We start from the raw sequence: 12,653 nt of genomic DNA, 5'->3' as shown, positions 1-12,653 counted from the left end.
CAGAGAGAAGAGAAAATTCACCAAAGTGAAAAATGGAAAGTTTTGAAAAATACAAACTTATGAAAGAAAAATAAAAATGCCTCAGAACAGTTCCCGGACTTAGTCATGGCTCTCTGAAAGTTGTTTGAAACATTGCAGGTGCATACAGAGATTCAGTGCTGTGTTAGAACACAAACTTCTGATTCTGTGTGTATCTTAAGGAACGGGCCAGCTTTTATAGTAACTTTGTTGTAGTCTAGAATAAATGGGAAACAATTTTTTTGGAGACTTTTCATATAGGTTGGCGAAGTGCTGAACTATCGGGGTAGAACATGAAGATGACTTTTTACCTGAAATGATTTCTTCTTGGGCATTGTAAAAAGACAATGGAATACATTTTAGGATATATGGTCTCAATTTAGCTACTTTAAGGAAGAAAGGAAGAAAAGAACTCTAAGAGAAAACATTTTTTTTAACTTTCCTCTTCTTAAGAATGAACTTTTTACTTGTAAATGTTCATCCTTACATATGAGAATGTAGATTGTGAAGAATCCTGTTAAAGAAAATTTCATTGTCAAGTGATTTAAATGCTGTTACTGACTATATATTGTTCTATCCTTCATACACCCCGTTTTGTCTTATTTTATTTCTAATTCACTAATTCATTTTCTTTTATTCTAAATCACTAATTCATTTTCTTTTTTGTGTGTCCTATTGCATGCCATCACTGTATTTTGAGAGCATCACCCTTCTTAAGGCTTATTAATTTGTGCACACAACTTTTTACTATATAAGGCAGTTGTACTTCATGGGGGATATGCTTTAACTCTGGGGTGATATTCAAAATATTCATTACGGGCACCAGCCAATCAAAATGGACACCAACTAGAACACCTGGGAGGCTCAACGGTTGAGCGTCTGCCTTTGGCTCAGGGCATGATCCCAGAGTCTCGGGATCAGGTCCAGCATCAGGCTCCCTGCATGGAGCCTGCTTCTCCCTCTACCTGTGTCTCTGCCTCTCTCTCTGTCTCTGTGTCTCTCCTGAATAAATAAATAAAATCTTAAAATAAAAAATAAAAAAAGCCAAAAACAAAATGGACACCAGCCATTGTGCTGTACCAGAGAACACCCGCTAGCCATGATATAGTTTAGGCCATCCTTCCACTGAATCATAGCATTCTATGGTAATTTGCTTACAAGTAAGATGGGCCAATTTAGAACTTCCATCTTCATGATTTGGCTCAAGTAAAAGTCTTTCCTTGGCCATAGGCAGATGAGTTTATTCTGAGCTACATGAAACACATTTCTCTAATCCTCTTTTCTTTTATACATGGACTGAAATTGTAATTCATTAGACAGTGTAAAACTAGATAGAAAACTTATGCATTGGACATTTTGAAAATTGTTTGAATGATATATAATCATGTAATTTCCATTCAATATGGATCCCAGTGTTTAAGCATTTCGTTTCAGCATCTTAGATTATCTTTGAACAAGGGATTCACACAGGCAGAAGAGAACCTGAGGAATCACACATGACTGGTGCCACTGTTTATAAAATGTTCCATTATTCCATCCTCTCATAAAGATTCTGGAATCTGTGAGATCTTTGTAATTCATACATTTTTTTCCTTCTTTTCAGTGGACATCCTCTGCCATGCAGATCTCCAGAGACAATTAGGTTAAAGTGATCTAATTTTCCTTTTTTTTTTTTTTTAGCACATTTATAATTTTTTAAAAAGATTTCAGTCTGTTTCATTTCTTAAATATGCAATATCCATGTTTCATCTGGCCTGGCATATACTATCCATACTTTTTGATAATGTGCAACCACTGGTTCTCAGATTACTTTCTCACTGGGTTATCTTTTATATTGTAAATCTTCATTTCGGACTGCAAGAATCTTTTTTTGTCTCAGATATTTGAAGGACTGTGTAATTCAAATATCAGGGACTAGAAAACATAAAGTCAGAAGCAAAGAAGACATAGAATTAACTTGAAGTAGGAAACAACTGAGTTAAATGTCAAGAAACACCTTTTAGTACACACAAGCCTGTGGTTCTCCAACATTGAATAAAGATATAAATTTAAAAACTAATTTAGGGGGAAAATAGCTACTAAATCAAAGAGAGTATTTAGTCAGCAAAATTTATTTGCTTTGTCATAGTTTCACTTACCTTAATAAGTTTCCTTTTTCTTGTAGGTTATGATTTTTGTTCTGAAAGGCATAACTGCATGGAAAATTCTGTCTGCAGAAATCTGAATGACAGGGCCGTTTGTAGCTGTCGAGATGGTTTTAGGGCTCTTCGAGAGGACAATGCCTACTGTGAAGGTAATCCTTGTAATGATGTGTAGCTCAGCTGTATAAATTTCCTAGGATTACTGCATGCAAAATTTATTAATTTCCCAGGTTGTCAAGTTGATGGGCCCATTAAAAGCAGTGAATTTAATTTGAAGCATATTAATCAGCTAAAAATAATTATCTTTCAAATTAAAGTTTTTTAGCTATCTGCTATATGTCAGACTAATAAGTTAATATGACTGGTTTCTTGAATTAAAATAATACTTCCACTGTGAAATTGCCTTCTTTTTTTCATAATTAGATATTCAGATAGTTCACATATTGACGTGATTACTGTGGCTTGCAGTTAGAATTGTAGTCAGGTTTTTCCAGACAATGTTGTCTAACAAAGGCGATCAATTAACAGAAAGATAAAGTACCCACTGCTATTTTTGTTTGCTGCTGTAAATAATCTCAGTGGTTGTATTCATTCTCAGTGGTATTTATCAAATAGCTCCAGTGGAGTAAATGACTTCTAGTTATTTTTTCGAATGTTAACTAATATCCAAGTAGTTCATTCTCTCATGGAAACAGTACAGATACTGTGAGGAAGCCCTTGACATTCACAAATACTGTTCATGAAGACCCTGGAAGTCCATGAGATATAGTAATTTATTATTTCCCAGAGGCACAGATTTGGATGATTCTCATTAATTGTGTGACTAGCTAGTGGGTCTTGCAAGTAAGAACACTGACACAGTGATGTTTGACATTTGGAGGGTTCTAGACTTACCTTTTCCAAATATCAAGAATGTGCCAATTGGTCCTTGGAGACAGAAAACCTCCAAGGTATAAACTTGTCAGCCTCTGTTTAGCTACACGATGATTTATTGGCTCTTGGGAAACCAATTTCTATTGTTTCTCTTAATTTTCAATAGATTTTATGTACCTTAAAAGTCAAGTATTTATTTTTCAAAATTGACCTTTTTTTCCCAAAGCATTTCTTTAAATGCTTCTGATTCAATCCTAAAGAGACCATTATATTTTTGCTGAAGGAAGGATATGTCTTTCCTTCTCCATTTATAATGCAAATTTATTTAAAATTCCTCATTTTGAAAGGTCTTATGTAACAAATGGATTTAAACTTACTTAGTAATGTATTTTTCATTATAGTATTTGAGATCTCTAATATGTAATAAGCTCCACTGATACTGTCAAAGTGTGTACTATGAAACCATATGCTATAAATTCATGTGATGCCTCTTTTGAAACTTTATGATCATTATTTTTATTTGGAGCTGCTGCTTTTGTTGTTGTTAAGTATGTTCACTTACGTAATAAATATTTAGTGAGCGTCTCTTGTTGTACCAAGTACTTTTCTGGGTACTGGATAGTGAATGGTGAATAAGTTTCTGTGCTCAGAGAATAAGTAGGTAACCATAGAGACAGAGAAAGCAATTTCAGGTAGTAATAAATCATAAGAAAATGAAATGGGATGATGTGATAGAGATCGGTTGGGGATTAATTTAGATGAGATGGTCAGAGAATCTCATCTATGGGGCTTGAGCCAGGAGAGTTCACAGTTGACTTGAGACTTGATCAGGAAACACCACAGAAAGATCTAGAACAGAGTATTCCAAACTGAAGCAATAGCAAGTGGAAAGACACTAAGTAGGAACTATCTTGGATGTTCTAGAAACTGAAAAAAAGGATAGTGTGATGCAGCAGATGAATCAGTGAATATGCAATTTAAAAAATTAAGTAGGGGCCACGTAATGTAGAGCGGCTCATAAAGATTTTAGATTTATCTCACATAGGGAGTGATAACACTTGTATTGAAAAGGATAGCTATGGGTGCAGTGCCTTAGATTAACTAAATTGTAGATTATGGGGTTAATGGTGGGGAGAACAGAAGCATACATAGGAAGACCGGTTAAATGGCTATTGCAATAGTCTAGGTAAAGTGTTGGTGATCTGGATCAAGAAAATAATAAGGACACTGAAGAGGAGGGAACATATTCTAGGCATTTTTTGAAAATAGAGCCAACAACTCGCAGATAATTTATTGTGGAGGAGAATTGAGGAGGGATCAAGGGGGAGAGGCTCAAGTTTTGGAGTTTGAACAACGCATGGATGATGCTGTTATATATTGAGACAGGAAAGAATTCAAGAGAAGAAGCCAGAGATTTATATTAAACTTTTCAATGCAACTTATTGAAAATAGTTTGGTATTACTGTTTTCACCTATAAATGTGTAGTGCAGATTGGCAGCTCCTTCCCATTCTGAATGGATCAAACTGAAAAATGGTTTGTAAATGTCTTCATGTTATTTATCTGTCATTTAAAGATAAAATCTTCAAAAGTTAAGAAAATGGTGGAAAAACTTGTTGGTTTATTATAGAGATCTTGAATTTTACGTGATGAGGACTTCTAATATCATATCTTTCATTATTCATTTTAAGAGGTTTTTCCCCCCAGTATTCTGATTGAATTTGGTTTTCCTTTTCATTCTGTTACTATTGTTGTTAACCCTAAGGATGTTTGACTTCCTGGAAGCAACATTTTAAAACAATCGTGCAATTGTACGTGTTGTCTGTCAGCCAGTCTTACAGAGTTCTGGTCCTCTAAGAAATTAGACTTGTGATCATATACAGGAATAAGCAAGTGGTAATTTGTAAGTAATGCAAATTCTGTTTACTGAATCTGTGGGGTTGTTTTAATGATATGACTGTAATTGAGACTATTGATCTTTATGACACTACTTGATCAGAGTTAAAATAGCACTTGTAAATGTTGGAGTTCATTTGGAAAACATTTAGTGAATGGCTACTTTGAGGCTACAAGAGAGGTAAAGCAGTAAATAAGATATACACGACTGATCTTGTCTCAGACAAGAAAGATAATAATCAGATTGTTACACCAAAGAGCATTAATTGCACATGCGGCAAATGCCCTAAAGAGAAATAGGTTAACAGGGGCTGATCTGGATGGATGGGTGGTAGTGCTTGAACAAAATAGGTGAGTTTTTTTTTGGGGGGGGATGGAAATCTGAAGATTAAGTAAACATCAGCTAGGCATAAGGTAAGGATGGGAAAGAAGGGAATTTGCTAGTGGAGGGCTCAGCATACCTCCAGGCCTCCAGGGCGGGAGAGAAGCACTTTGTAAGAACTGAAAGCAGAGGGCAAAGGGAGAGGTGCCTGATGGATGGAAGAAGGCACAGTAAGGACTAGGTAAGAGTAAATGCTAAGAACAAGGGGGTAGGCAATGGGGGTTTTAAGCAGAGGAGTTCCGTGATCACATTTGTGTTTGAAATAAATCACTTCAGCTTCAGGCTGAGTGGAGGTAAGGCTGATTGTGAGAAACGAGCGGATGGGAGATAGTAGTAGCTTGCACGAAAAATGGAGATGGGGATATGCATGCATTTAAGGGCATTTGTGGGGTAAAACCAGTCCCGCTGATTAATTGGTGATAGGAGATGATGAAGAGAGATGTTTCAAGGTTGATACTCAGGTTTCTGGCCTGAGCAATCGGCAGATGTCACACTGCTTACGTAGGAAACAGGTCAGTTGGGGAAATCATCACGTTGGGTTGTGGTACCTATAGAACATCACAATTGAGTAGCCCGTTGAGTATACTTGGATGTGGAGTTCAGAGAAGTTTAATTTGTACATAAAATTGGCGATTCTTTGGCATATAAATGGTAGTTGAAGGACTGGGAGAAATTACCTAGAGAGTTTTGAAAGCTCTGGGGTTTGAGCGTTTTATAGAAGACATGATGTGATGGAGACAGCAAAGTTGTGGCTGAAATGTGGGAGGAATGTGTCACAGAAACCAAGAGAGAGAATTTCAAGAAGAAAGTTGAGTGCTTCTTAGCAGGAAAGATGAATGCTGAAAGATGTCCTTTGCATGGAACTTTATGGATGGCATAAAGGACCGAGGACATCAGCAATGGCAATTTGGGTGCACGGATGATGACAAAAGTCAGTTGAGAGCATATTGAATATTGTTGCATCATGGGAAAAAATGGATCTGATGAAGGGACAAACTCCCTCCAGATGTATGCCTATGCAGGGAAGGAGGAAGAGAGCAGTAAGCAGCTGAAGAAGTGGGGCTGACGAAGGATTTGTCTTCCCCACCTTCTTTTATCCTTATAAGTTCTCTCTCTCCCCTTCCCCTGTATTTTAGCCATAGAGATGATACTTCTGGTTCATGAATGAGTTTTGTGATTCCTTATGTACTTATAAATGTGGTTTAACATTGGGATTTTATGGGACACCTGGGTGGCTCAGCAGTTGAGAGTCTGCCTTCGGCTTAGGGTGTGATCCTGGGGTCCAAGGTCCTGGATTGAGTCCCACACTGGGCTCCTCGCAGGGAGCCTGCTTATCCCTCTGCCTATGTCTCTGCTTCTCTCTTTGTCTGTGTTTCTCATGAAAAAATAAATAAAATCTTTTTAAAAAATTAGGATTTTATGATCAGTTGTCTTGCCCACCTTTTAGATATAAAGGATCTGAAGTATTTGGGAGTATATTGACCTATTTTGCATTTCTTGTGAACTGTATGTTTATCGTATTTATTTTAAAAATTCTATATTCATCTCCATCCATTCAATGTCCCTCATTCCCTATAGATTCTTAGTGACATTTTAGTACTTATCCTTCATTTGGTCTCTTGTCAGTACATATAGTCTATAAAAAGTTGCCAAAAATTAGGTTGGCCATGATGTTGTTCAGAATGTTTGTTATATGCCTTCATTCTAAAATGAAAATTGTAGGAGCTTTTGATGTTTTGACTATATCTTCCTTCTTGACATTTCATTATTCATTATTATGTAAGGACCACCCTGACCATTCCATTTCAGAGAGTGTCTTCAGACGTTATTCGTTTGGTAACTTTTTCTCTTTGGTACATAATTGTTGCCAGGGATCACACCGTGTCAACCCAATAGTGCATTATGTTGAAGAAGCTTTTTCCTGAGTCCCAAACCCCTTAAAATAGTTGGCGTTTTAGCTGACCAAGCCTTTGGCATCACACCAAGGACAGGAAAATAATTCTGCTTAGTGAGTCATTCATATAGTTGCATATCACATATAATTACTGACATTAGTAATTGATATTAATGAACTCTGAAATCAGTTTGTAAGACATTTTTTTCAAATTAACGAAAATATAGGAAATTGTTTTGGTATAACTCCCGAAAAGAATAATCTTTTATTGATAGACCACCTTCTCTTGGATTCATTTACTCCCTTTCATTCTGACTGCTGCTGCCAGACAGTTTTTACTTCAAGTCAACTTCCACTTAGTTATTCTGTCTTGAGTGTCTCATCCCCTCCTACCTACCAGGACCTGTTCTCCAGATTAATGTTTACAAAACACCATTTCTTCTGTTTGTGAGCCCACAGTGCCTTCCTGTTGCTCAACACATCAAGCTCCTTTGCTAAAGTTCCAAGGTTCTCTGTTGCCTGGCCCTACATAGTTATCCATTTATCCTTAGCAGGTCACCTTTGGCTCCCTTAATCACTTCCTTTCCTCAGGATAGTCCGTCTGTGTTATGGATTAAACTGTGTCTCTCAAAATTCATATGCTGAAGTTCTAATCCACAGTGCCTCAGAAAGTGGACTTATTTGGCAATGGAAGGGTTTTCAGTGTAATTAGTCAAGATGACATCTTACTGGGAGAGGGTGGGACCATGCTCCAATACGGCAGTTGTCCTCATATAATGGAGAAATGTAGACACAGGTGCAAGGAGAGAATGCCATGGGAGCATGAAGGCAAATGCACTTACAAGCTGGGGAACATCAGAGATTTCTAGCAAAACATCAGCAACTAAGCAAGGGGCCTGGAACAGATTGTCCTTCACAGCCCTCAGAAGGAACCAACCCTCCAACACCTTGATTTTAGACTATTAGACTACACAATTGTGAGATAATAAATCTCTGTTGCTTAAGTAACCAGTTTGTGGCTCTTATTATGGTAACTGTTCTATCATCTGGCCGAATGATCTTTTGCTTTTTGGTCTGGCTATCCATGATTTAATTATATTCTAGACGGATTACTTTCTCTTTTCCTCCGAAAGACTTTCTTAATGAATTAAGCACACAGACTTAATTTCTCAAATCTGCTTTTAAATTTTATCTGACTGAAGAATTAGTACCTTGTTCTACACTGCTTTAAATCCAATTATCCAGTTGCAGTATCCTTTCTTATATACTATGCAATTTATTAAAGGACTCATATATGTATGTTTCTTTATATTTCTCTCATTGTAAGCATCTTGTGGTCATAGACTGTTTACTTTCCTTGAATTCTTCTAAACTTCTAAAATAGAGATAGTGTAGAGTTTAAGAAATAATTGTTTATTGGGATGCCTGGGTGGCTCAGTGGTTGGTTGAGTGTCTGCCTTCGGCTTGGGGCATGATTCTGGGGTCCAGATCAAATCCTACATTGGGCTCCCCGCAGGGAGCCTGCTTCTCCCTCTGCCTATATCTCTGCCCCTCTTTCTCTCTCTGTCTCCCATAGATATATAAATAAAATCTTTAAAAAAAGAAATATTTGTTTATTGATGGTCTGAAATGCTTAGATATGCTGAACAGATGGCACCTTCAGGCTACCTCGTCACTAAAGAATTATTGAGGACAAACATTGAACTTACCGAATTGTGCTTATATTGCATAAGAAAGCTAATTGTCGTGTTGATTTTCATAGATAAAATGGGACTCGGTTGTTTTAAATTGATATGTTTTGACTTTAAAAATTATTTTGAGTAGTAAAAGGGAAGGGATTCATTCATTTATGATACTTGGTATTTATTATACTAAATGGCATGCATATTAAAAGGATCACAAATCCCAGAAATTTCCCCTTCTCTCTCTTGCTTTTACTGTGTGCTCTAAGTTTTTTAGTTAAGATTTTAATTCTATCTACAATCTGCAAACCACCTCACTTGAACATTAAATGTCTAGCATGGAGAAGGTGCTTAATTTAAATGCCATTTGAATGTAGAGACTGGAATCTTAATATAACATTTGTTTAGTACCTGCTATGTGCCAGGTATGGCACACCTGTAAACATAAATTATAAATTATATTTAGATCTCTATCTTCATTCTTTGTTTCTTTTTTCTTAACCTGTTACCAAAAGAAACACTATCTCCTCTCATCTCCTTCCTTCTTTTTATTTATTTATTTATTTTATTTTATTTTTTCCTTCCTTCTTTTTAATGTAATCTTTTGGCTAATGATACCTCTTCTCCCTTTTCTCTTATTCTGCATTTTGGGAGATATCAGCATAACTCTTAATGAAAACAAGTCATTTGCCTGTTTTTTTCCATATTATATTCTTTCCTGCTATTGTTTGTCAATGGGACTATAATAAAAAACAACACCTACTACTAATAACCATATGATTCTTAAGAGACATTTAATATGCTCTCTAGATACATCTGCTTTCTTCCAGCAGTCCTATGATCCAGGCATTTTTATAATATCCTGTTTTGTAGTTGAGAAGACTAAAAAGCTTGGAAATCAAATGTTTTGCCCCAAATCATTTACCCACACAGCGAACAGTAAACCCAGGGTTCAAATTCACATCACCTATCTATAAATTCAGTGTTTTTAAACTTCTACTACTTTTAATTTACTTATTAGATACCTAATCTAATGCTTATTTTTATAAATAAGAATAGTATATGGATTTTTCCTTACACATTTTTTAAAGCAGCTAACTGACCTTAAAATTTTAATATTTCTGAAAAGCAAAGGAAAAATAATCTGTACTCCATCTAGAAAGCAGCTCATTGTCATTAGAGAATCTGTAAGGAACGGAAACCATTGTAAATAACCCACATAGGAAGACAATGGGAAAACAAACTCCCTCTTTCCCTCCTGTTCTTCCTCTCTCTCCCTCTGTCCTTCCTTCCTTCTTTCTTTTTTTCTCTTTCTCAGCTCATTATCACTTCACAAACAATTCATTTACTCTGAATTTCTGACATAGCCAGCATCTGCATTTCATTAACTATGGAATATACAGGCAATCTGAGAGGACTTCTTTAAGTATAAGATGAATGATAGCCCCACAGAGTTGCTCCGAGAGATATGAAGGGAAAGATGCAGAGGGAGCTCAATTCTCTGATTATAAACCCAGCACACAATTCCCCACTGGAGTTAATGGGAGGCCTGTTAACAGAGTGGGGATAAATAACCAGAGGACTGAGCCCTATGGGATTAATTAAGGAATTCTAGTAGACACTGTAGCTTTCAAAATTATGGCTAATGATGCACTCTCTGTGGTGTGTTATGGTAGAATTTCTTAAAAAAAAAAAAAAAAAAGCCCAAGGTTACTGGATTAATCAGTGTTCTCCAGAAAAACAATCAATAGGACATATATTGGCAGAGAGAAATTGGTTGATTGATTGATTGATTGATTGAGACATTGATTGACATTGATTGATGGAGACATTGATTGATGATAAAGAATTGGCTCATGGAAGCTGAGAAGATCCCAAGATCCACAGTCAGCAAGCTGTATATCCAGAGAGCCCATGACATAATTTCAGTCCAAGTCCAAAGAACCAAGAACCAGGAGAACAAATCGTGTAAATTACAGTTCAAGGGCGGGAGAAAGCCAATATCCCAGCTCACAGTCAGGCGGGCAAAATTTCCCTCTTACTCAATTTTTTGTTCTACTCAGGTCTTCCATTGATTGGATGAGGCCCACACACCTTAGGGAGGCAATCTGATTTCCTCAGTCTACCAATTCAAATATTAATCTCATCCAGAGGCACTCTCATTGGCACACCCAAAATAATGTTTCACTAAACATCTGGTCATCCAATGGTTTATGTGAGTTAAGGAATAAAATTAAGCATCACAGTTACAAATTAACAAAAATAAAAATGAGAGGAACAAAAACATTTCCGATGTTTTCCGATATGAACTAGACTTTTAAAGGCATCATCTATTCATCCAACCAAGTGAAAAAGTTGCCACACAAAATAACTTTCAGAATTAATATGATATACCAATAACCAGCAAAGATACTGAATCAGTAATCCAAAAACTCCCAACAAATGAAAACCCAGGGCCATATGGCCTTACAGGTGAATTCTACAAACACTTAAAGAGTTAATACCTATTGTCAAACTATTACAAAAAAATAGAAAAGGAAGGAAGACTTCTAAATTCATTCTATGAGGCCAGCATCACCCTAATACCAAAAACAGATAAAGATTGCAATGAGAAAGAGAATAACGAGTCAATATCCCTGATGAATATAGAGGCAGAAATTCTCAGTAAAATACTAGCACACGGAATCCAACAATACATTTAAAAAATCATTCACCACAATCAAGTGGGATTTATTCCTAGGTTGCAACTGTGGTTTAATATTTGCAAATCACTTAATGTGGTACACCTCATTAAGAAAGGATAAGAAACGTATGATCCTTTCAACAGATGCAGAAAAAGCATTTGACAAAATACAACATCCATTCACGATAAAAACCTTCAACAAAGTCAGTTCAGAGGGAACATACCTCAACATTATGAAGGCCATCTATGGAAACAGTGTTTTTAGACATTAGGAAAGTCTATTTAACATGTTAACTATGCTGAAGAGATAATTTTATGTGTGTGTTTTGTTTTTCATAAAAATTATTCCTTCTCTGATTGAGAAGTTTAGTGGAAAACTTTTGAAAATCATGATCAAGTGACCCAGCTAAATTTGAACTTCTATTAGCAGTTCTTCTGGGCTCATTCATCATTTACTCTCTGTGATCCTTAACTACAGCTTTTGCTGACTCGAAACCAATTTCTATGCATTTGTAAACTTGAACATCATTCAGATATTTAAATTGGAGGAAAAGGGCAGTTTTTCTTTGAAGCCAGGGTCTCCTTGGACATGAAGGGAGGACTTGAAATTTTTAAGATCAAACCTAATCAAGAGTGCACTTCTCTGAACTTCTTAGCCATAGATTATCATGCAAAGGAAGTTGAAGTGCTACCGATATACTGTCCTTTTGAAACAAAACACTATAGCTACATGACTTTTATGGTCAGCTGATTTTTTTTCTTCCAAAGAATGCACTTTTCTAGAAAATATTCACCCTTGAGACTGTTGGAGTTCATGATCACCTTTGGATGCCATATAAAGAAGAGATTATGAATTGGTCATCAATTAATGATACATCTATGTATTAAATAGGGCTAAGAACAAGTGCTTTTGAAAGAGGACTTCAGTTGCCTCCATTTTGACCTCATAGTTTCTAGTTAGGTTCTTGCCAGGTTGTCTCTTGGCTCAGGTGAAGACCCAGAGGGCAAAGCATCCCCTGAGGAGAACCAAAACTACCCTCAAGCAATAAGGACTGCCCTGAGCCACCAAAATCCCTGCCTGTGAT

General features: G+C 36.4%; 1 protein-coding gene across 3 annotated transcripts in view; it reads left to right on the top strand.

Moving 5' to 3' along the window:
• The window catches only part of NELL2 (neural EGFL like 2), a 381,289-nt gene that overhangs the window by 207,795 nt on the left and 160,841 nt on the right, over positions 1–12,653 (top strand). For all 3 annotated transcript variants that reach the window (XM_038577411.1, XM_038577410.1, XM_038577409.1), the window contains one exon: positions 2,183–2,311. In XM_038577411.1, the coding sequence (XP_038433339.1) occupies positions 2,183–2,311 (129 nt within the window). The remainder of the gene's footprint in view (positions 1–2,182; positions 2,312–12,653) is intronic.

Source organism: Canis lupus, chromosome 27 (genome assembly GCF_011100685.1).
Source record: "Canis lupus familiaris isolate Mischka breed German Shepherd chromosome 27, alternate assembly UU_Cfam_GSD_1.0, whole genome shotgun sequence".
Classification (NCBI taxonomy): domain Eukaryota; kingdom Metazoa; phylum Chordata; class Mammalia; order Carnivora; family Canidae; genus Canis; species Canis lupus.
The sequence above is the reverse complement of the archived record's forward strand: the minus strand, read 5'-3'. Positions and strand labels throughout refer to the sequence as shown.